At 38.0% G+C, this 26,944-nt stretch overlaps 1 protein-coding gene across 1 annotated transcript; it reads left to right on the top strand.

Annotated features, from left to right (window-relative positions):
• The first annotated feature begins 7,576 nt into the window (after positions 1–7,576).
• On the top strand, positions 7,577–22,673 carry LOC127848023 (uncharacterized). Its single transcript, XM_052380303.1, has 5 exons — positions 7,577–7,651; positions 8,178–8,336; positions 11,700–11,778; positions 12,625–16,108; positions 16,508–22,673. The coding sequence occupies exons 1-5, from the start codon at positions 7,577–7,579 to the stop codon at positions 17,178–17,180; spliced, it is 4,470 nt and encodes a 1,489-aa protein (XP_052236263.1). The 3' UTR covers positions 17,181–22,673.
• The last annotated feature ends 4,271 nt before the right edge of the window (positions 22,674–26,944 follow it).

Below are 26,944 nucleotides of genomic sequence, written 5' to 3'. Positions count from 1 at the left end.
AGTCCCCTCATGATTCCAATATACATAACTAGTACAATCAAACATTACAACTAATCCAAAAACTATACACAAGCAAACTTCAACAAGAGCTATCGTACACAATGCAATAGCGAATCTCTTCTTGAGATAATAAATGTATCAACATCAGTGCCAAAAATAAAATCTACTCACTACTTAACATGGTTCGTACTGAACCAAAAACACACAGCCTCCATTATCATACCCAGCTTCTTAATCTGTTTTGACGAGGAACAGCAACATTCTGCATGGGCCGATGGAGAATCATGACTATCAAACACTGTTGCACCAGTAACCTTTAAAGGCTTCAATGACGACCTTTCCCGCAAAGAGGCATTTGCGTCAAAGACACTTGGCTTTTCTGAAGTCGTCCTTTCTTTGTCGCGAGGCCCATGTCGATTATTAGGACACTGCCTCCTCACGTGAAACTTTGAGCCGCAAGTATAACACCGTCGTTCCATGACGCTTGGCCTTGAACCATATCTGGGTTTTGAAGTTTCTGCGGTGCCCATGAACTGATTTAGTTGTTTGCTGAGCATGTCAACCATCTTTTGAAGCTCATCGAGCTGCTTCATTGGCTTATTGCCATCTGTACCTACCGCAGACACATGGCCGTCGGACTTTGCTCTTTCTGCCCGATTTAAGGCTTCGAGCTCCACAGCGTGCCTGATGGCATCATTGAGGCTTACTGGTCGGGCCTGTTTGATGCGTAGTCTCATGTCCGCACTATGAAGAGCATCAAGGAACTGTTCTTTGGCCAATGTTTCTTTCAAGTCTGCCGGTGCAGAGGGGTATGCCAGGTTGTTTAATCTTCGAATGTCTTGCCCAAGCTCTCCCAACGTCTCCGATTCTTTTTGTCTGCGATCACGTAACTGCACTCTGTACAGTTCCGTCTGGTTAGGAGGCTCAAAACGTGTTTCCAAGGCTTGCAACAGTGAGTCATAATCTCCGGAATTGTGTGCAAGGTTTCCCAATACCCCTTGCGCTTGGCCACGCAACGACACTGCCAAATACAATCCCCTGTCGCTGTAGTCCCATTGGTTAATCTCAGCGCACGTCTCAAAGTGCGCTCGCCACGATGATTGACCATCATACATAGCTGCCTTCACGCTAGCTGAAGGCTTCAATGAAGTCTTCTTTCTTGTTGTTACATTTTCTCCGGGAAAAATAACTTTGAATGAGGCTTAGGTGTCTCTGTTTCTAGACCAGGAGTAGAGAAGCGAGTCCGGATTTTGTCACGCTCTAATATATCAAGTTTCTTCTCCAAAGTCAACGTTTCACACTTTGCAACGAGGGCTTCATTTTCCCGCTTCAACAGCTCCATTGCTTCGAGAACATTTGCGTCACCACCTTGAGCCATTTTGAGGCCTGGGCTTGACAGGTTAGAACTGTCGATAGGTTTCTGTACCCGATCCCACCGCTGCCACCAAATATGTAACGCGGGCCGCCGACTACCTGAGGCCGCCACCAAGCGCTATGTGCGCGGCCTCACAATGACGATGTGCCTTCCGAAACCCTCGGAAGGCCGATTACAAATAACAATTAATAAAAACTAATTTTTCTCAGGCTACCTGCCTTATGATTGGAAAATGAAGAGTAATTGAGTCGCCTTAAATATATACAATGCGACCAAAAGAGGGGAATCGATGCCTTCGACCGATTTCCTGAGGCCGCCACCGAGCGCTATGTGCGCGGCCTCACAATGCCGATGTTCCTTCCACGAATCCTCTGGCTTCCGTGAAGCTACATGTCACCGCCTCCGTGAGGCTACTGGCTTCCGCGAAGACACTGGCTCACGTCACCCCAAGGCCTTAGGTGAAGCTTCCGTCACTGCCTTGTACGACGTCCGTAGATTCCAACCCTCTGAAGACCCTCTCCAAGAAACAGGAACTCTGCAGCCCGGGCAGCACCGTTTAAAGCTTGAAGCCAACGTAAATACCCAACTGCTCCAGAATACTGTTCTTTTAGAGTAACGTCCCTTTTCTTCAGATGTTGATCCGCTCGCATACACCGGAGGACTGCTCTAACTTGCCTATTTGCAAGCCTTTTATATACTAGCGAACAGAGCGCCACCTAGCTAACGGAAAGACACGATCCGGAAACTACCGACGTTTCCGAATTCCATCCGCACTCTACGGAGATCACCGATCAGCATTTCTCCTTCACTAACACAGAAACTAGCCGAATATATACGCCGGATTTTACTAGAAACATTTCTTAAATATCAAATACTCTTTAAATGCTTAATACCTTATTTTTAGCCATACAATTAACTTACTTTATGAAGAACAAGTTACAATTTCATATTCTTTACCTGGCAAAATTAAAACTAAGGGAGGTAATTATACTGTAGCAGTGAAAATACGCAAAGCATCTATTTCGACTACGAATCCTTTCGTTATACAAGGTTTTCGAGTTAGTCTTTGATCTTCTAAATGCAACATTACGTCGTAATACTACACGGATTCTTTTTAGGAAATGCCATCCTGTGCCCGACGCCTTTTTCTTTGCAAAGCCACTATTTGCGTCTTCCTTAAGACCTAGCTGAAGGTCCTTTTTATCAGAGCAGTTCTTGACATCACCCAGGATCATGCAATCCTCAAGCCCGTTGTCATCATTATTGCAGCCCGTGTTATCAGTGATGCCCGTGTCATCATCATTGCAGCCCTTGTCATCTGCACACCCCTTGTCATAAGTTATGCCCTTGTCATATGTGCAGCCCTTTTCATGCGTGAGTCCCTTTTCATCTGTGCAGCCCTTGTCATCTGTGAGACCCTTGTCATCATTGCAGCCCCTGTCTTCAGTGCAGCCTTTTTCATCATAGCAGCCCATGTCACGATTGCAGCCCTTGTCACCATTGCAGCCCTTGTCATCCGCACAGACTTTGTAATCTGTGCACCAATTGCCATCAGTGCAGTGCATGTCATCAGTGCAGCCCTTGTAATGATTGCAGCCTTTGTCATCAGTGCAGCCCTTGTCATCTGTGCACGCATTGTCGTCAGTGCAGCCCGTGTCATCTGTGCAGCCCTTGTCATCATTGCAGCCCTTGTCGTCATTGCAGCCTTTTTCATCATTGCAGCCCTTGTCATCTGCGCAACCTTTGTCATCTGCGCAGCCCTTGGCATCTGTACATCCCTGGTCGTTAGTGCAGCCCGTCTCATCTGTGCTTCCCTTGTCGTCAGTGCAGCCTGTGTCATCTGCGCTGCCCTTGTCATAAGTTAGTTAAGTCATCTGTATAGCCATTGTCATCATTGCAGCATATATCATTATTGCAGCCCTTGTCATCTGCGCAACCCTTGTCATCTGTACACCCCTTGTCGTCAGTGCAACCCGTTTCATCAGAGCAGCCCTTGTCATCTGTGCAGCCCTTGTCATCAGCAGTGCAGCCCTTGTCTTCGTCATTGCAGCCCCTGTCATTAGTGCATTCTTTGTCATAAGTGCACGCTTTTCATCATGACAGCCCTTGTTATCGATGCAGCCCTTGTAATCTGTGTCGCCAGTGTCATTAATGCAGACCTTGTCATCTGTGCAGCCATTGTCATTATTGTTGCCCTTTTCATCTGTGCTGCCCTTGTCACCAATGCAGACCTTGTCATCTGTGCAGCCCTTGTCATCATCTCTGCAGCCCTTGTCATCATCATTGCAGCCCTTGTCATTGTCATATAAGCAGATCTTTTCATATGTGCAGTCCTTTTCATCATCAGTGCAGCAACTGTCAGCACTATTACATCCCTTGTCATCTGTGCAGCCCTTGTCATCAGCAGTGCAGCCCTTGTCATCGTCATTGCAGTCCGTGTCATCATTCTTTGTCATAAGTGCAAGCCTTTTCATCATGGCAGCCCTTGTCATCGATGCAGCCCTTGTAATCTGTGTCGCCGTTGTCATTAATGCCGATCTTGTCGTCTGTGCAGCCCTTTTCATCATTGCTGCCCTTGTCATCTGTGCTGCCCTTGTCATCAATGCAAACATTGTCACCTGTGCAGCCATTGCCATCATTAGTGCAGCCATTGTCATTATAATTGCAGCCCTTGCCATCTGTGCAGACATTGTCATGTGTGTAGGACGTGTCATCATCATTGCAGCCCTTGTCATCTGTGCAGTCCTTGTCATTTGTGCAGCCCTTGTCATCAATGAAGCCCTTGTAGTCTGTACTGCCTTTGTCATCATCATTGCAGCCCTTGTCATCTGCTGAGCCCTTGCCATCAATGCAGACCTTGCCATCTATGCTGCCCTTGTTATCATCAGAGCAGCCTTTGTCATCTCATCAGGGTCTGCGCTGTTTGCTTAAAGGAATTTCTGTAAATAAAATAGAAATAAATATACTAGACATCCCTAATTTTGGAAATAAATTGACCCAATTTAGAAGGATGGGAGAGTCCAGTAGGCATAAATGGGTTAACTAACACTTTAAGAAATGGATCATTATGATATAACATGATTTTCCTACACAAGTGATCATGTAGTTTTGTATTTGTGTGCATTTGTGGGCTGATTTCATGTGGGATATGATTGTCATGATATGTGTTTATGCAACCATATTTTATTGTAGATGTATTGAACTGTTTGTATTATGGTCAAAGATAATTCGCTAAAGAGCTGTTCATGTATGCCTATGTAGACTGTGGATTTAATTGACTAGTGTCTTTGTGGAAAAATATTCTCGTGACTAGGTGTGATTGTATGTATACGTGGAATGTAGAATAAATTACATATTTTCAAATGTGTATAATATGACTTCCTTATACAGTTTTATACGTGAATGTATGATTCCATTTTGACTATGGCTTCAATTAATTGTTTTATTGTAATATAACGTGAGTTTTCTTAAACGGTGTACACGCATATTTATACATGGATAAATAAGGTGTAGAACAATATCCGTAGACATAAAAACATGTATGTTTATTGTTATGAAATTTTGATTAGCGTAATTACTATTAGATTTTGGACACTCTAAGTTTTCGGACATCCCCTTTTGGCCAAAATAATTATTTTTCGTGACTCTTATTTTTCGGACATGCAGGTTTTCGTCTATCATTAATGACTGTAAATTTTCGGACAGTATATTTTACAGCGCTTTTTTACCAGATTTCGGCACTGTATACGCTTATCTTGTAACACTTTGATCATGAACTTTTACAAACTGATTAAGTACATAAAACCTGGGAGACGCATGCCTGAGGGCAGTGGACAATACCATTTGCGTAATTGGGTAAAAAACAGGTAGGAAACATTAGATTCACCAAACAACATTTTAAATCATATCTTTCTATTAAGGAAGCAGTATGTTTAATGGTTTTACTTTTGTGTTCTGTATCATTTCCGGTAAGAGTTAGCAAAGCTATAAGTTGTATTTATTTCAAAGTATAAACACAATTGTGCATTGAGTTATTGATTTTATTTCAATATAATTATAATTTTCGGACATTTAATTTTTGTCTCTCAATTTTCGGACAACTGTAATGTTTTAATATTATCCGTATCTAAATTTTAGAAACGATTAAAACAAAATTATTTGGTTGAATATTGAGCTTTTTTCCAATGGCAAGTTTGCTTTTTAAACAACACGCGATTAGGCACTGAAACGATATAAAATAATCATAGTTGCAATAACCGTAATGACAATTGTTTTCATGGTAATTGTTATACCCGGTATAATTTTGATGCAGTTTTTAAAGATCAAGTACAACTAGCGATGCGGTGTGGGTTTTTCTGTATCGTAATCGTATTTGTGTCTTTAAGGAGTATACGGTTTTATTAGTTTTTAAATGCATGCATTAGTATATTTTCAAAAAAAGTACATGTATTTCCAAATATGACACTTGTTAATAAATAAACACAACATATGATGATGTAAGCGGTCCACTTGTTTAAACCTTTGTTCACGAGAACAATAGAAACGCTCCAAATAATTCTATCGTTTCTAGTTTGTAGGCAATACAATGATATCACCTTCAAATAATAAGTTTTCATATAAACCAGACTATAGGTGTTTCAGTATTTCGCTCGTCTATACTCTAAATAAGTGACAAAAGTAGGAAAGTTTTCACTCTTCAACTTTAAACAAGTTTGTATAAGACTTGGTCAAAATTATTTTGTTTACAAACAGTTAATGATGGTTTTTTTGGTCCTATTTCTGCATTTAGCTTAAAAAGCAGGTATCGATATATCAGCGGGATATAATACTTGGGTTCAGGTAAACACAGCGGCGGCTTCGATGCGATCGCTTGATTATGGATTATTTGTATTATTTTAAGTTCAAAATACAATGTATAAAATCAAGGAAATTGTATTTAGATATTTTTTTTCAACTCGAAGTTTAACGTCAATATCTGACTCAAAACTAAAAAGCATGATTTTATTATAAAGTCCAAAGTGTATTGGCTATTGACCACAACAATGTTTTAGTGATTTATGGCAAAGACATTAACATAAAACAGCCGAAAAATACTAGCCTAAGGGTACAATCATTTGAGATGTCACGGCCGTAAATACAAATGCTTTACGTCATCCAAAGTACTACTTTATCGATGCAACACAACAGAGTTCTTCATTTTCGTTTAGAACCCTTTGAATACAACTATGAAAAAACGAAACGCAGTCATTTATATATATATATATATATATATATATATATATATATATATATATATATATATATATATATATATATACCACATACTTATGCAAACAATTAATTTTGCAATGTTGACACGCCATATACATATTTTGGTTTTAATTTACGGTCCAAATGGGTTCATCGGGCAATGCAAAACGGCTACAGAGGATGACTACAAAATAAGAATGCAGCGTTGACTTGAAAAGGAGAGAAGTTGGAATTAGTATTTCTCTAATAATAGTGTAAATGTTGAATTCCATGCGCACGGATTATATTTGTATTCACACAAAAATATTTGTTTATTACATTAGTATATTAAGTAAATGTCATCAGCCGGTTATACTTTAGCGACTTTGATGTGTCTTGTCGTAGTTAAACAATGAACACACTTAAAACATTCAATAATTCTTGAAAAAATGATAAGATTTAAGCATATCGTTGAACAATAAGTCTATTCGAAATCAAATACCTCATGTGTCTAAAATCAATTTCCAGTTTAAAAAATGCATACAATACACATACACTGTACGTATTATTTACTCGACACTTCATGCGTTGTTTTGACCAAAGGAGCTCGTTGTACGTATATACAAGTGGGCACTAGATAATGGTGCATCTTTAAGTGTAAACATGGTTAACCAGCAGATACCGTTGTCTTTTTATAGGGTTTATAGGGTAGTATAAGTTTATACTGCAAACCATTTATATACTTATATTTGTTTTGATAGATGATATTACGTGACGGTGCAAAGTTTGTTCAGGAATTCCGATTGCACTTCTTCCGGTTTTGTTAATGTATGCATCTCAAGCAAAGTTATGAATATGAAAAAAATGTATTTTCCAAAATCTCCAAATTGTTCTTCATAACCATCGGAAAGAAGATACACTTTTCACGAGATTCCCATTAGCGTGAAACTTGGGTATACATTAAAAGTAATAATGGAAGAAAGACTCACGAAAAAAGAGGCAAAGCACTGGCTAAAATGTATGTTTGCAACATACAAGACCAGGGATGTAATTGCACAATTAGCCGACCTCGGATTTAGAGCCTTTTACATTCATATAAGAAGTGATCTGCGTGCAAAACACGGTATACTCGAAACAACGACGTGTAGTTTATGTAGTAACCCTTCCAAACAGTGCCGCCTGTGTTTAGAAATACGTAATCAAATTTGGAACAACCATCGTTTTAAAACAGCGAATATGAAGGGCCCTTCATGGAGCAATACGGATTCCACAAAATGGTGCACTGACTATTGGGAATTGGCTAAGTGTTACATGCCTCCCACGGGTTACAGAGATAAGCCAAATGCCAACAGCACAGACTTCAATGGCATTATTGGTGCCATATACAACTGTATCTGGATGCAGTGCTATTTTACTGATGATCTTAGTAGAAATTCCAACATATGCACAGGTATTTAACAAATTTCTTTTCAATTGTTACATATCTGGAATTGTTCAATTAGATAGAATGTCTATGCCAATGTTATAAGTGCATGCGTTTGATTTGTTAGTTAATACAGTAATTGTCTTACAGGCACGAGAAGAAGTTAATGAACTACGACACCTACAGGACACGGAAATATGTGATGGGGATATGATCAGCTTCTTCGATTGTCTTTTAAATCTCCTTCATGATCCTGCACACCTTAATAGTTTTAAGCCGGCAATTGATGCACGCACTTACCTTAAACAGGTAATGAAGTTCATTTTTGTATCATATATACAGATTGTCCGTACATGCTCATCTATTTATTTAAGTAGGATTGCAATATCTGCGTTACTTTAATGCGATGATCTTAAACTTACGTTGGAAATATTGGACATTGGAGTAGTTCTATGATATTTATATATTGTTATAAATATTATAATAATATCCATTTCAATATGAACATGTGGCCACATGCCAAGAAGTCGTGGAGAGTAAGTTGTTTCCTTTTTCCGATTTCCTTATTTGAATAAGGAATAAGGAACTGTTCCTTATTCCTTATTCAAGCTTAACATATTTGATATAGGGTTTTAAAGAAAAATAATGCATTCAATTCCTAAGTAAATCAAAACAAAATAACTCGAATACATTTACTTGATGTATTACGTTACATGTTCATATTTCTTGCTTGCATAGAATTTCTTTTTAAACCGAACCGATATTTTCTAATTCGAATGCCAACTTCACATCCACAAAACCTAAAGCATATAACATTATTTTATATGTATGTTATATAAAATTGCAATCTTGTACATTTCAACATGTGTGTTTTTATTTATAATCCAGTTCCTTTTTCGCGGCTGAATAAGGAAATGGAACCAGTTCCTTATTCCTTATTCAAACCGAATAAGGAAATGGCATTTTCTTACTTAAACATCAACGAAATTGATCAAAAGTAAACCACATATAAATGAACATCATTTTATATTGGTTGTATATTTAAAATACTAATTGCAATACATTTCTACTTATTTGTAAGTAATGATAATCCAGTTCCTTATTCAGTTTGAACAAGGAATAAGGAACTGGTTCCTTATTTCTTATTCAAATCGAATAAGGAACTGTCATTTTCTTACTTAACAAATAAATTAATATGAATGAAGAGACGCATGAATCAAGGAAAATCACTGTAAATGTAGGTCGGGAATAAAAATATAATGCATTACAGTACATTTCTTTTTAGTATTCTTTTGTAATGATAACGTGGTGCCGTTTTCGCGGCTGAATAAGGAAAGCGCAACCAGGTGCAATATCTAAAAATATCACATATAACTACCGAGAACAGTGCAATTTTGTCTGTTCCAACGACTTTTAATCGTGCGCCAATGTTGAAGGTCGCCGGATATAACGTAGGCATCATAGAGCGAGAAAACGCGCTTTCGGAGATAGAAAATCTATTGAAATAAAACCACCCAATTACAGCTATGTAAGTTTTGGTTTTTAATTGAAAAAAACCCAACAACAACAGGAACAACGAAATACAGAGGCATTTCGACGAAACTTTCCAGTCTAATAGAGGCACCTTGGTCACTGTTTCCGGTTCAGTCTCACTTTAATGTGACATCAGTGACGTCGCACTGATGACAATGCTGTCCGGAACATTTGCATTCGTCATGTGACGTGGTTGAAAGTCGCCGAATGCACTGTTTGTCTGTATGAGCGAAAAACGCGTATTCGCACTAAAAATAAATACTAGTAAGACGAAAACACACTTTAACAGATAGGATGCGCGCTTTTCCGTTTCAATTATAAAATAAAATATTGAGGCATTTCGATGAAATTTTTCAGTCTTTTAGAGGCACTTGGGTCGCTGCTTCCGGTGCTGTCTCTCTTTTATAGAGACGTGTTGATATCACTTTGCATTCTTAATCATATCCCTTCGTAACAGTTTTCGTATGAAAACGGAACAAGATATCTAAACATGTTTAGTTTTCAGCTATCATATAGTCTTGACCAAAGTTCAGGGTCAGATAAGACTTCAGAGCTGTGCCAGAGATATAAATAACAAATCTTACACTAAACATCGCCAATAATAACGAATATAAAGCTGTGCTATTCAAGAATGATACGAATTGATGTATCCGAAATTATGGCCTCTGAATAAGGAATTGGGCGTTAAGTTAGTTCCTTATTCGGAAGCCTGTTTTTCGTACAATCATTTTCGGATATGTTATAGTTTAGATGGTGTGTGGGTTATTTAAGCATTATTATGTTATATGGAGGTATTCTGTTACATTTTTGTTTATATTCTATGTAACGATGCACGCTGAAAACAAGTATTATGAAGACGATAATAAGGAAATGGTATTGCCTAACTCAAACATAAATTGATATTAACCAAATAATAGTAAATGTCGATGAAAATCATGGTTTATGTAGGTTCGAAGTTAAAATTATATTGCAATATATTTCTACCAAGTATTATTTAATAATAACACTGTTCCTTATTCAATGCGAATAAGAAACTGGCATTTTAATACTTAACAAAACATTAAAATGAACCAAGGAGACCAAAAAATCGATGAAAATCGTTGTAAATGTAGGTTGGGTATCAAAAACATCAATTGCAGCACATCTCTACTAAGTTTCATTTAATGATAACCTAGTTGCTTATTCGGGTTAGGTATCAAAAACATTAAATTCAGCACATCTCAACTAAATTTCATTGAATGATGACCTAGTTCCTTATTCGGATTGAAAAAGGAATAAGAAACTGGTTTCTTATTCCTTAATCAAACCGAATAAGGAACTATGTTATCATTGAATAAAACAAAGTAGAAATGTACTGCAATTTACATTTTTACACCCGACATACATTTACAATAATTTTTGTTAAGTTATTCGTCTCTATGGTTCATTTTGATTTATACATTTATAGAAAGAACATTCCAGTTCCTTATTCGATTTGAATAAGTAATAAGGAATATTAAAACCGAATAAAGAACTGGATTATCATTACTTTAAACATAGTAGAAATGTATTGCAATTAGTATTTTAAATATACAGCCAATATATAAATATGTTCATTTGTATGTGGTTAACTTTTGATCAATTGTATTGATGTTTAAGGAAGAAAATGTCAATAAGAACTGGTTCCTTTTTCCTTATTCAGCCGCGAAAAAAGAACTGGATTATAAAAAAAAAATGTTTAAATGTACTTTTACGATTGTACTTTTATATCACACACATGTAAAACAATAGTATATGCTTTAAGTTTTGTTGATGTGAAATTGGTATTCGAATTAGAAAATACCGGTTCCGTTTAAACAAGAAATCCTATGTAACCGCGAAGAATAAACATTAATATGTAACGAAATACATAAAGTAGATATATTCCAGTTATTTTGTTTTGATTTACGTCAGAAATGTTTGCATTTTTTTATTTTTTACACCCTATAACAAATTTGTTACGCGTGAATAAGGAATAAAGAACAGTTCCTTATTCCTTATTCGATCCTTATTCGAATAAGTATTAAGGAACTGGGAAAAAGGAAATAACTTACTCTCCATCAAGAGTCTGTCCATGTTTTAGAAGAAAGCTTTTTCAGTGTCAAATTATATATTTTTCAGCTTCAGCAAGACACTATGCCCTTATCCAAAAAGGCGGTGACTAGCACGTTGAAAAACATCTATGAGGACCGAATGGATGGTTAGAATACTTAAAAAGTCAAATATTTATATTGACGACCTATCTCTTATTAATTAATGGCAAGAAACAGCATGGAATAGAAAACCACACAGCGAAATGGATACAATAAAAACGAAACCATAGACGAGTTTCTCTGTTAGAAACTAATTTCGCTTCCGTAGAAACGCATATGTTTAAACGGATAGATTTCCTTAATTTGACATAATTACATAACTTTTGAACCATTTTAACCAAGTTTAGAAATCGGCCGAGATGTCATGGCGACAAAGGTTCTTACCAAGTTTCGTATAGATATTTGCAATAGTTGTGGCCAATATACAGTTAACAATCTGTTTCCGCGGTCAGGTAAACACCGACGTCAAACCACACATGATACTATAATGTTCGAAAACATCATAAACGAGTTCGAATGCTGTCTTCGATGTAATTGATGTACGGCACTTCGTATCTGAATCTACTAATATCAATAATACTTAAACGAAACGAAAAAAGACATGTTCATGCATAATCGAGACTCCAAACATTACATCAAAAACAGCATTCAAACACATTCGTTTATGATGCTGTCGAACCTACATTTTATCAGGTGTGATTTGACGTCGGTGTTTAGGTCACTTGACTAAGAAAACATTGTGAACTCTCCATTGGCCACATGTATCCCTAAATGTATCTCTATTGTTCACAACTACTGCCAAAATCCATATGAAACTTGGTCAGAACTTTTGTCGCCATGACATCTCACAAAAATTTAATAACAAGATCACGCGATTTTACTACTCAATAATTATTATAAACTCGATATTGGATTGAGTCACACTTTATTAAAATCAGCATTTATCATTTCAGAGTTCCGTGGAAGGTTAATAGAGTTCTATACGACGACGAAGGAAACAGTGTCCATTTCACCCTTATGGGAAGGTCTTGACAAATCCATCTGGGATGTCTATGTGCAGCCGAAATTGAGCCAAGTTACAGTTGAGAGAGATGGATCTCGAACGAAAACAGAAAACGTTGTTCATCAGTACAAAGACTTATTTTACAAAGATGAAAAGCTCAATAGCCGTGTATTTGTTCAAGGAGAACCCGGAATGGGGAAGACAACATTCCTTACTAAACTGGCGCTAGACTGGTGTGATGCAGTGTCTGTGCACAATCCTGATCACAAAGCTACATTTAGTGACGTCGACACTTTGAAAGAGTTTCGGTTTCTCTTTCAAATATCACTAAGAGATGCAAAGGACCAGCGTGAGGTTATAGAGATGATCAAAACACAAATAATAGATATGGTTTACATTGGTTATAAACGTGAAGAGACCGTTAAGCTTTTATCACAAATCCTAGAACGAGAGACATACATCATAACTATTGATGGGCTTAATGAATGGGTTGATCGATTGAATAAATGCGTTATACCCTTACTTGCACGATGTCATGCAAAGTGCGTGTATGTAATAACATCAAGGCCATGGAAAATGGCGGATGAGAGAATTAAAAATTCTGAAATTAACAGTTTAATAGAAATCGAAGGAATTATTGATTCAGAAGAACTAACCAAGCAAATAATACAAACTATCCAAACTGGTGATGCAAATGCACACACTGAATTCATGAAGTACGTTAACGAACGTCAATTGAGGAATTTGTTAACGTCACCCTGGCTGCAAACTCTGTTAGTCAATTTGTGGATGAACAAGATGACATTTAAAGGTTCCTTGTGTGAACTTAATTGTATTCTACTGGACATACTTTTTAAGAATGCACATGCTGAAAAGGGATATTTTCAAACAGGGAATTCGTTTCCGTGTTTATCAAATACACGTTTTATTCAACGGCAAATTGATATTTTTGATGCGCTTGCGAATGTTGCGTTTAATTTTACGTTTTCGTCGACCAAATGCCTAGTATTCAACGAACGGTCTTTATTGAACTACATGTCAAAAGATCAGTTGGAATTCTGCCTCCATGCTGGTGTAATAACAAAAAGATACAGCTCCGCCATTGGGGATCAGTATGCACAGTTTTCATTTATACACGAGACAGTGCAGGAATTCATGGCTGCCTATTATATCGCACGTTCAAAGCTAGACCTTATGACACATTTCCGAACCGAATCTAAATATAATGTGTTAGAAATAAGCCAGACAATAATTTACCTATGTGGACTTGACTGTAAAATAGCAAATAAACTGATAAACTGTTTAGCTGACGTGGAGTTCCTTAATGACATAAGCCACGGACTGAGCATGTACGTTAACGGATTTCTACCTGAAGAACAATTATTGGCTTTTCAGACAGACAATAGCACACAGAAAAACGTTTTAAAATCAAAACATAGTCAAATGGATGTGGACAAACGTTGCCTCGCACTATCAGTCTTATTCCAGCGCATGTTAATTGCTGGATATATTGAAGCAAAGGCGAGCGGCGAGAAGGAAATTTGCCTGAATTGTAGGGACTTTACTTTTAATAAATATCTGATTGAGTCGGATTCAAATGCATTAAAGGAACTTTTATTGTCAAACAATTCAGATGTTCGGTCACTTATTTTAAAAAGTAATGTAATGCAAAAAAGCGATATAGTAAACATTATACAGCTATCAAAACGTAGTCTTACACGTGTAATGATGACAGTGACTCCGGAAATTAATAAAGCCTTATTTCATACGAGCATACAGGAGCTACATTATATGGGGAAGATTGACGTATCATCATTTTCCTGTGTACTTCCGTCCCTGTCGCAATTAACGTTTTTAAGAATTGAAGAATCAACTTTTCCGGAAGACATAGTTCTTCCAGACACAATACAACGTATTCTTTTGTTGAAATGTACATGCACTGCTGTGTTTCTACGACGGTTACTAGTGCGCTTATCGTCATTAAAACACGATGTTATTTTTCACTCTTCTAATCTGAATGTAACTGATTACAACACGCACCTATTTCAGACAGAGTTATTGTCCAGTGATTTGAAAAATATCATCCTACATGTGAGAGACGGCAAAAGATATCTGTACAATTTGATGGAAAGTACATCTATACGGATCCTAAGCCTTACATCAGCTGATGATGCCTCATTAGCATCAGATATTCTTCACACGCTCAACAAGCTAACAACGCTCTATTTGCGGGGGATCTATACGGGTCGATGTGATCTCAAACTGCCCGCTTCATTGCAGTGTATTAGTCTGGAGAAAGTCGAATGTTCATCTGAGTGGCTGAGCAGCTTGTTGATCACGCTCTCTTCATTAGATCATCCTGTCGAGTGTCAGCTGCGGCATGTCGTATTGCAGTCTAGTGGAGACACCATTGTAGACGAATCACATACACATATATCGGACTTACGATCTGAAATACTGTCAAATGACATGTCCAATATCAAGATACTGGTGATAAATGGCAGTAAAGAATTGTTTGAAATATTACGTGATACAAGTATAGGGATCCTAGATCTCAGAACGGCTGATAGTGCCTCATTAGCATCAGAGATGCTTCACACGCTCAACAAGCTAACAAAGCTCTATTTGTGGGGGACCTATACGGGTCGATGTGATCTCAAGTTGCCTGCTTCATTACAGTGTATTAGTCTACAGGAATGCGAATGTTCACCTGAGTGGCTGTGCAGCTTGTGGATCACGCTCTCTTCATTAGATCATCCTGTCGAGTGTGAGCTGCGGGATGTTGTATTGCAGTATAGTGGAGACACCCTTGGAGACGAATTACATACACATGTATCGGGCTTGCGATCTGAAATACTGTCAAATGACATGTCCAATATCAAGATACTGGTGATAAATGGCAGTACAGAATTGTTTGAAATATTACGTGATACAAGTATAGGGATCCTAGATCTCAGAACGGCTGATAGTGCCTCATTAGCATCAGAGATTCTTCACACGCTCAACAAGCTAACAAAGCTCTATTTGTGGGGGACCTATACGGGTCGATGTGATCTCAAGTTGCCTGCTTCATTGCAGTGTATTAGTCTGGTAAGAGGCGAATGTTCATCTGAGTGGCTGTGCAGCTTGTTGATCACGCTTTCTTCATTAGATCATCCTGTCGAGTGTCAGCTGCGGCATGTCGTATTGCAGTCTAGTGGAGACACCCTTGGAGACGAATTCAATACACATGTATCGGACTTACGATCTGAAATACTGTCAAATGACATGTCTAATATCAAGATACTGGTGAAAAATGGCAGTAAAGAATTGTTTGAAATACTACGTGATACAAGTATAGGAATGATAGCTCTCAGAACGGCTGATAGTGTCTTATTAGCTTCAGAGATTCTTCACACGCTCTACAAGCTAACAACGCTCTATTTGTGGGGGACCTATACGGGTCGATGTGATCTCAAGATGCCCGCTTCATTGCAGTGTATTAGTCTGGTAAGAGGCGAATGTTCATCTGAGTGGCTGTGCAGCTTGTTGATCACGCTCTCTTCATTAGATCATCCTGTCGAGTGTGAGCTGTGGGATGTTGTATTGCAGTCTAGTGGAGACACTCTTGGAGACGAATTAAATACACATGTATCGGACTTACGATCTGAAATACTGTCAAATGACATGTCTAATATCAAAATACTGGTGAAAAATGGCAGTAAAGAATTGTTTGAAATATTACGAGATACAAGTATAGGGATCCTAAATCTCAGAACGGCTGATTGTGCCTCATTAGCATCAGATATTCTTCACACGCTCAACAAGCTAACAAAGCTCTATTTGTGGGGGACCTATACGGGTCGATGTGATCTCAAGATTCCTGCTTCATTGCAGTGTATTAGTCTGCAGAAATGCGAATGTTCATCTAAGTGGCTGTGCAGCTTGTTGATCACGCTGTCTTCATTCGAGCATCATGTCAAGTGTGAGCTGTTGGATGTTGTATTGCAGTCTAGTGGAGACACCCTTGGAGACGAATTACATACACATGTATCGGGCTTGCGATCTGAAATACTGTCAAATGACATGTCCAATATCAAGATACTGGTGATAAATGGCAGTAAAGAATTGTTTGAAATATTACGTGATACAAGTATAGGAATGATAGCTCTCAGAACGGCTGATAGTGCCTCATTAGCATCAGAGATTCTTCACACGCTCTACAAGCTAACAACGCTCTATTTGTGGGGGACCTATACGGGTCGATGTGATCTCAAGTTGCCTGCTTCATTGCAGTGTATTAGTCTGGTAAGAGGCGAATGTTCATCTGAGTGGCTGTGCAGCTTGTTGATCACGCTCTCTTCATTAGATCATCCTGTCGAGTGTGAGCTGTGGGATGTTGTATTGCAGTCTAGTGGAGACACCCTTGGAGACGAATTACATACACATGTATCGGGCTTGCGATCTGAAATACTGTCAAATGACATGTCCAATATCAAGATACTGGTGATAAATGGCAGTAAATAATTGTTTGAAATATTACGTGATACAAGTATAGGGATCCTAGATCTCAGAACGGCTGATAGTGCCTCATTAGCATCAGAGATTCTTCACACACTCAACAAGCTAACAAAGCTCTATTTGTGGGGGACCTATACGGGTCGATGTGATCTCAAGATTCCTGCTTCATTGCAGTGTATTAGTCTGGTAAGAGGCGAATGTTCATCTGAGTGGCTGTGCAGCTTGTGGATCACGCTCTCTTCATTAGATCATCATGTCGAGTGTGTGCTGTGTGATGTTGAATTGCATTCAAGTGAAGAAACCCGTGGAGACAAATCACATACATATGTATCGGACTTACGATCTGAAATACTTTCATATGACATGTCAAATATTATGATTATAGTGTACAAGGTCAGTAAGGAACTGTTGGAAATATTACGTGATACAAGTATAGGGATTCTAGTCAAGAGAACAGCTGATTGTGTCTCATAAGTATCAGAGATTCTTTACACGCTCAGCAGATTTACACAGCTCTGTATGTGTGGGACCTTTACGGATCGATGTGATTTTAAGTTGCCTGCTTCATTGCAGTCTATATGTCTTTGGAAATTCGAATGTTCATCTGACTGGCTATGTAGCTTGTTGAGCACGCTCTCTTTATTGCAACATCCTGTCAAGTGTGAGCTGGGTGATGTTGTATTGCAGTCTAGTGAAGAGAGCCGTATAGACGAATCGCTTACACATGTATCGAATTTGCGATCAGAAATACTGTCGGATGACATGTTCGACATTGCAATATAAGTACACACTGGCAGTGTTGAACTGTTTGAAATATTACGAAATACAAGGTTAGGGATTCTAGACCTGAGAACGGCTGATTGTGCCTCATTAGCATTAGAGATTCTCCACACGCTGAACAGGCTTACGTGGCTGTAATTGTGGGGGACCTATACAGGTCGATGTGATCTCAAGCCGTCAGCTTCATTGCAGTATATTAGTCTGCAGAAAGTCGAATGTTCATCTGAGTGGCTATGTATCGTGTTGATCACGCTCTCTTTATTAGATCATCCTGTCAAGTGTGAATTGTGTTATGTTGTATTTCAGTCAAGTGAAGAAACTCGTGGGGACGAATCACATATACATGTATCGTACTAACGGTCAGAAATGCTTTCACATTTGTGGACAAGGTCAGTAAGGAATTGTTTGAAATATTACGTGATACAAGTATAGGGATTCTAGACCTGAGAACGGCTGATTGTGCCTCATTAGCATCAGAGATTCTGTACACACTGAACAGGCTTACAGAGCTGTATTTGTGTGGAACCTATACAGGTCGATGTGATCTCAAGCTGCCTGCGTCATTGTAGTGTATTAGTCTTCAGAAAATCTAATGTTCAAGTGGCTATGTAGCTTGTTGATCACGCTCTCTTTATTAGATCATCCTGTCAAGTGTAAGCTGTATGATGTTGTATTGTAGTCAAGTGAAGAACCCCGAAGAGACGAATCACATACATGTACACATGTATTGGACTAACGATCTGAAATACTTTCACATGACTTGTCAAATATTATGATATTGGTGGACAAGTTCAGTATTATTCTGTTTGAAATATTACATGATACAAGTATATGGATTCTACAACTGAGAACGGCTGATTGTGCCTCATTAGCATCAGAGATTCTGCGAACGCTGAACAGGTTTACGTGGCTGTATTTGTGCGGGACATATACAGGTCGATGTGATCTCAAGCTGCCTGCTTCATTGGAGAGTATAAGTCTGCAGAAATTCGAATGTTCATCTGAGTGGCTATGCAGCTTATTGATCACGCTCTCTTTATTAGATCATCCTGTCAAGTGTGAGCTGTGTGATGTTGTATAGCAGTCAAGTGAAGAAACCCGAGGAGACGAATCATATACACATGTATCGAACGTACGATCTGAAATACTGTCACATGACATGTCAAATATTATGATATTGGTGTACAAGGTCAGTAAGGAACTGTTTGAAATATTACGTGATACAAGTATAGGGATTCTTAACCTGAGAAAGGCTGATTGTGCGTCATTAGCATCAGAGATTCTTCACACACTCAGCAGGCTTACAAAGCTCTATTTGTGTGGGACCTTTACGGATCGATGTGATTTCAAGTTGCCTGCGTCATTGCAGTCTATAAGGCTTCCGAAAGTCGAATGTTCATCTGAGCGGCAAGATAGCTTGTTGATCACGCTCTCTTTATTAGATCTCCCTGTTAAGCGCTCTCTTTATTAGATCTTCCTGTTAAGTGGGAGCTGTGTGATGTTGTATTGCAGTCAAGTGAAGAAACCCGTGCAGACGAATCACTACCACGTGTGTCGGAGTTGCGATCTGAAATATTGTCACATGACATATGCAATATTGAAATATTAGTGCACACAGGCAGTGTGTAACTGTTTGAAATAGTAAGTGACACAAGTATAGGGATCCTTGACCGGAGAACGGCTGATTGTGCCTCATTATCATCAGAGATTCTTCACGCGCTCAACAAACTAAAAAAGCTTTATTTGTAGGAAACCAAAACAGGTTGATGTTATGTCAAGCTGCCTTCTTCATTACAGTACATAAGTCTGAATGAAGGCGAATGTTAATCTGAGTGGCTTTGCAGCTTATTGATAACGCTATCTGAAGTACGGCATCAAGTTGAGTGTCACATGTTTAATTTTCTTGTAAAACCTAGCGATACAGAAAAAGTTATTGCGACTGACATTAATGATGTTCGTCGTGACTTGTCATTTGACTATTGTAATGTTGAACTGTACTTTAAAAACAATTGTAGATTCCCCTTTGATCTGTTTTGTGGTACGACTATATTTGTACTTATATAAATATACTGTAATATTAAGTCAAGTGCAATGCATTTGGAACCGCCCTTATTGAACTATGCAGATTTGTCGAATGTTGAATTGGAGATTATGATCGATTGCCTTGGGTTGTATAAAAGGCTTCTCACAATGCATATTACATAAACCAGTCTTAACATGACGCAAATCGAGCACGCCGACATGCTATCACATACACATGACACAAGTCGGGCACGCCCACATGCTGTCACATACACATGACACAAATTGAGCACGCCGAATGTTGTCACAGACACATGACATAAATTGAGCACGCCGAATGCTGTCAAAGACACATGACACAAATCGAGCACGCCGACATGCTTTCACAGACACATTACACAAATTGAGCATGCCGAATGCTGTCACAGACACATTACACAAATTGAGCACGCCGAATGTTGTCACAGACACATTACACAAATTGAGCACGCCGACATGCTGTCACAGACACATTACACTAATTGAGCACGCCGAATGTTGTCACAGACACATAACACACATTGAGTACGCCGAATGCTGTCACAGACACATTTCACAAATTGAGCACGCCGACATGCTGTTACAGACATATTACACAAATTGAGCACGCCGAATGCTGTCACAGACACATTACACTAATTGAGCACGCCGACATGCTGTCACAGACACATGACACAAATTGAGCACGCCGACATGCTGTCACAGACACATGACACAAATTGATCACGCCGAATGCTGTCACAGACACATGACACAAATTGAGCACGCCGAATGTTGTCACAGACACATTACACAAATTGAGCACGTCGACATGCTGTCACATACACATGACACAAATCGAGCACGCCGAATGCTGTCACAGACACATTACACAAATTGAGCACGCCGAATGTTGTCACAGACACATGACACAAATTGAGCACGCCGAATGTTGTCACAGACACATGACACAAATTGAGCACGCCGAATGTTGTCACAGACACTGCCTCTGCTCACCCACTTGGAGCAGTTAAAGCTTTGTATAAAAAGAACTTATATGGAGATGAAACTACCGGGAAGAATGTGTTTATAATTTACGCAACATTTTCCCCATCGTTGCAACATTCGGTGCAGGCTATGTCCACTTCAAAACATAATGTAAATTGTAAACAGCTGTACCGTGTCGACGGCGATGAACACGAATATACGAGAATCAGATAAGAAGTTAGTTACTGATATATCTTTTAATATCATGTTCATGTGCCTCATGAAACGAATTTTGTTAGTTCAGGTTAGTTCAAAGTATTATTATATTATTTCAAATTTTCATATGTAGACATAACATATGTACTTAACAATATATTTGATATAATGTTGTAATTAATAAGCTTCATTAGAACTTGACGTAATAACACATATCTAATTACATCTATACTATTGATAGTTGTTAATATAATAATGCATTATTTAATAATACATGTATGCATTGTTGCAGTGCAATATATTATTACTTTGTTTAATCTCAAACTATTTGCTTTGTTAACACTGTATGCTTACTATGTCCAAGTTGGCTTTTGGCCATCTAGATGTATTGTTTAATAAACTTAACTATTGAACTATTATAGTGGACTGTAAAAAAGAAAACACGTAGCGTAACAATACAATAAGTCTGCAAGGTAATATAATATTATTAAAGGTTTGTGTTAAAGTTGTAATAGGTGCATTAATAGCTGTTAACATATATAATCACATTCGTCTTTAACGTATCTCTTCATTTAAAAAATGACCGTCTCTTCAACCGTCTTTGAGAGTGTGCGTAAAACTACGAAAGTTCGGTCTGAATCAAAACAAATAACAGTCCCAACACGTGGCCTTGGTTTCAAAAGTCTTTATTCCTCTCGTTACAGCATATCTACTAACATAAATGCATTTCTTATGTAAGCATGTTTAAATATCTACCACTTTAATCTGGTTTAAACGATATGTGCGTTCATTAGAGTGGAATTGGTAAATTGATGTTACAGATAAACATTGGAAACAAGAATTGAGATTTTTCATTTTGTCTTTATAGGTTTGCTTTTTTTTTTAAACTAAGATTTTTGGTGCAGAATACCATATAATAATATGCGGAGAAAGAACAGCTGATCAAAATGTCGTATTACTGTTGTAATACCATATGTTGTAATACACATACAGAAATTCGTGGAGCAAAATTGAGTTCAAGTTGTTAAATACTGTCTCTGACGTTTTGCAAACCTAGTAATATACATGAGACCAAAACTCTGTTTTTTCACTATTTTATTAGACAGCCCATTTTGGAAAGAGGCGCGTTACAATTACAACTACAACTATATAGTTAAACGTTGAATGGGGTCAAGAAAAAAAAGAGCTTGAACAAACCAAATGTCATTTTCATGTGCAGCTATTCATCATTATTTGTTAAAGAACAAAAATCACTATGCAGTTACTTCAATACATTCTTGTTGGGATTTGTGTTAAATTATATTTTATGATTATATGAGTTTAATAATGATTGAATGCCTTGTCGGGTTATGGCGTAAGTTGAATCTTTGATATGCGCTCGTGTTGATGTTGCATGTGATAGTAGAAAGGTCATATAACGTTCACAATGGCATAAATATCCATGACTACAATCATTAAATAAACGAAATTCCAATGCGTTACTTGTTAGTCGTCCATGTTCTGCGCCTATCTTTGTCAGACCAGCTTTAAAATCACAACGTTTTCCTTATTCCTCCAACAGCAACCTCCGCGCAGAGATTTGACTGGAACCAGCATGGCTATATCAAATCTCTGCCTTTAAAACCAACCACGTGATAATAACCCAGCCACGTGGTACAATAATTTTACCGTTGTTAGTTTTACTTTTTTTTATTGAGGTATTTTTTATTTTATTTTGAACCTTAACTTTTACACTATTTTCAAAATGTAAAAGAAAATTATACTACTTTTCATATTATAATACTTAAACCAAACAAGAAATATCTTTAAAAAAGATATACGGCGTTGATTGTGGTTGAAGTTTATGGAAGGTAAAGATTTAAATGAATGAGATCAAGTTTAGCTAATATCTTTTTCTGTGCAGTTTTTAGCTGCATCAAACGCAGTACGGGATGTTACGCGGAGTTTTCGCGGCTTATTTTACATTATTACATATTGCTGGTCATAAACCTATAGATACAAAAAAGAAAACCAAAGTCAACCGGCCACACGCGAAGTCTCCGTACATATTTTAAATATGTATACGCGCGTTCTTCGAACAAACCTGTTTGAGTGGTTTATCGGGAATTGCTACGTGTATTTGATTCGATTATTAACAGTATCGAGAATCATCGCGCTCATACTTAATACATTAGTCAATATGCTGCAATAATACATTAGTAAATATGATGGAATAATTCTTGTTAATTAATTAAAAATAATATTTATCATGGTATTGTTGAAAACACATTAAGAATCTATTATTGACATGCCATAAAATAATATCGCTGGATATCTTCATTTCACATCTTTCTGGTGGTAAAGAAAATTCCGGTTCACCTAGTTCACGCTATAGCGTCTTTATTATATAACTATTATATAACTGACCGCGAACTCCGAACAGCACAGAAGGTCTGACCTGTATATAAACTCTGACATTCAAACACACTAACCGCGAACTGACCCCTTATACCTCGCGGGTTGAAATGCAACACATTAAAGTGAGGCATCGCTTCCACTGCTCTTTATACTTTTACATATAACATGTTGACAGGAATATGGAAGTCAGTACTAAATATGAGAACATGGCCTTTAAGTACACAACGTTCTCGCGCTGAAAATCCTCTGAAAATAAAAGATGTACGCACAAACTGTATTGATGTCGAGATTGAGTGTAAAACTGTTCTATCTATAAAGCCTTTTTATTAGAGATAAAACTGTTTCATGCTGAACACGCAGTAAAACAGTGTTACAAAGACGCGGACATGTTTCCAATGTTCTAGTGGTATTATCAAATCAGCCAATGCAGTCAATGAAGTGTATTCATCTGTACTTGGCCGCGGGAAGTTTTATTTGAATTCTATTGGACGCTAACAAAGGTCAGGCTAAGGTGAAAAGCTGGCGTATACAGCTGACGCCGAAAAAATAAAATCCTACCAAATCAAGTAGGATTTTCTTATGATGGCAGAAATTGTATGTGAGAGCATACGCCCTGATAAATACGGCTTGCCTAATAAGTAGTTTCTATTACGCAGTTCGATATGTCCGATGAATACAGTCCATAATTATGACCATATATTTTCCAGTTTTCGAGACAGCCAACAGCCGGATCTTCGCATAGTACACGAACTTAAACAATTTTAACTTACGTTCTTTGTAGCGAAACGGTTGATTTAAAGAATGTATAATTATGTCCTAATGAAGGTACTAAGGCCATGTACTTATATATTAGATAGTATGCCATGAAACATCATTCTGCTAACACTGCTACTTAGAGATAAATATCAGCAGCGATGCCGGTCCTAAAACCTTTTAACTCAACCAAATAAAGTGATTTAGGGTTAGGTGAATCGCACTACCACTACGAGATTAAAAGTAAGTGCTCCCTATAAGCAGAGTTCAAGATAAAGGGAGTTTTCAATTATCTTATTAAGTTAATGGCTACGCATTAGTATCGTCTTAATGATGCGATTCCAATGAGCACCAATGACATAGGATTTTATGAAGAACACAGATGTATTTGCCTCTTAAAGACAAAAGATTAGTCGATATTCAAACTTCAGGCGGACAGATATATAGATTAAATTACAACTAAAAACTGAAAACTAACTACTGTTTTGACATAATTCGTTTAGATACATCGATATAGTTGCATAGTTCTCTGTCCGCTAGGCAATGTTGATGTACTTGTATAAAATACGGCGACTCCAGAGATCAAAGGTTTCTTAAAAACGCAAGTCGCACAGGCGCAGTCTGTTTATTTCCTATGTATTAATGTCGGGTTGAGACTTAAGGTACTTTTAATATTCCGAGAGGGACATTTAGTATGTTGGTTTAAATGCCGGAGCTTTTGAGGTCTTATTTGCCCGTTGTGTATGCATACAATCCCGATAATAAAATCGCGATAGAGCTTTTGTCTGCCCCCCCCCCCCTCCCCCGCCTCTAAATTAACTTAATAGGCGGGTGTGCGAAGGTACGGGTTTAGGTTTTTGGTCGGACACCGGTAATTTGATGTACATGTATATAGAATGGCTTATTTTCTCATTTTGCTCTTTGAAACAATCCCATAACTTGTATTTTAGCCTGTATGTATTAATCAGATACATTTTAGTATGGCCTTTCGAGTGTTAACAAGATTTTACTATAGCCATATAAGGAAAAATGCCCCGCCCCTGGTGGCAATGTTTTTTAAAGCAACCAAAACCATTTTCGAACTCATCCAAGATATCATTGGGATAAATCTTCTGACCAAGTTTCATGATGATCGGAAAATAAATGTGACCTCTAGAGTGCTAACAAAGTTTGACTATAGCCATATTAGGAAAAATGCCCCGCCACCAACATGGCCATGTTTTTCAATCAAACGGCATCATTTTTGAACTCTTCCATGATATCAATAAGACAAATCTTCTCACCATATTTCATGAAGATTGGACAATAAATGTGGCCTCTAGACTAGACTAGAGTGTTAACAAGGTTTTACAATAGCCATATAAAGAAAATGCCCCGCCCCCTGGCGGCCATGTTTTTCAACCAACCGGCATCATTTTCGAACACGTCCAAGATATTATTGGGATGAATCTTCTGACCAAATTTCATGAAGATCAGACAATAAAAGTGGCCCCTAGAGTGTTAACAAGATTTTACTATAGCCATATATAGCCATATAAGGAAAAATGCCCCGCCCCTTGGCAGCCATGTTTATCAAGCAAACGTAACCATTTTCGAAATCATCCAAGATATCATTGAGACCAATCTTCTGACCAAATTTCATGAAGAATGGACAATAAATGTGGCCTCTAGTGAGTTAACAAGGCAAATGTCGAGGGCGCACGACGCACGACGGACAAAGAGCGATCACAAAAGCTCACCATAAGCACGTTGTGCTCAGGTGAGCTAAAAAATAAATAAAATAATATCAAAGAAAGAAAAAAGTTACCCTCAACTGGGCTCGAACCACTGACCCCTGGAGTAAAAGTCTTACGCTTAAACCACTCGGCCATCTGTGCTTTGATTCTGAGTGTTCTATTTTATACAATATATATGCAATCCTCGTAGTTTCACAAAATACCACGACAACTAGACTAGACTAGAGTGTTAACAAGGTTTTACAATAGCCATATAAGAAAAAATGCCCCGCTCCCTGGCGGCCATGTTTTTCAACCAACCGGCATCATTTTCGAACTCGTCCAAGATATTATTGGGATGAATCTTCTGACCAAATTTCATGAAGATCAGACAATAAAAGTGGCCTCTAGAGTGTTAACAAGATTATACTATAGCCATATAAGGAAAAATGCCCCGCCCCTTGGCAGCCATGTTTATGAAGCAAACGTAACCCTTTTCAAACTCATCCAAGATATCATCGAGACCAATATTCTGACCAAATTTAATGAAGAATGGACAATAAATGTGGCCTCTAGAGAGTTAACAAGGCAAGGGCCCACGACGTACGACGGACAAAGAGCGATCACAAAAGCTCACCATAAGCACATTGTGCTCAGGCGAGCTAAAAAAACAAAAATAATATCAAAGAAAGAAAACAAATTACCCTCAACTGGGCTCGAACCACTGACCCCTGGAGTAAAAGTCTAACGCTTAAACCACTCGGCCATCCTTGCTTTGCTTTAGAGAGTTCTATTTTATACAATATATATGCAATAATGCAATCCTCGTAGTTTCACAAAATACGACAACGAAAGAAATCTCCAAATTATTCAATCGATTCG

Source organism: Dreissena polymorpha, chromosome 10 (genome assembly GCF_020536995.1).
Source record: "Dreissena polymorpha isolate Duluth1 chromosome 10, UMN_Dpol_1.0, whole genome shotgun sequence".
Taxonomy (NCBI): Eukaryota; Metazoa; Mollusca; class Bivalvia; order Myida; family Dreissenidae; genus Dreissena; species Dreissena polymorpha.
This window is presented reverse-complemented; position numbering and strand designations above follow the sequence as displayed.

Bases quoted from the DNA above. Each gene is read 5' to 3' on its own strand.
- LOC127848023 (XM_052380303.1), top strand. From the start codon at position 7,577: ATGGAAGAAAGACTCACGAAAAAAGAGGCAAAGCACTGGCTAAAATGT. The intron at 11,779-12,624 runs GTTAGAATACTT...TTATCATTTCAG, and splicing joins CTATGAGGACCGAATGGATG to AGTTCCGTGGAAGGTTAATA. The intron at 16,109-16,507 runs CTATACGGGTCG...TTTGTGGGGGAC, and splicing joins ACGCTCTATTTGTGGGGGAC to CTATACGGGTCGATGTGATC.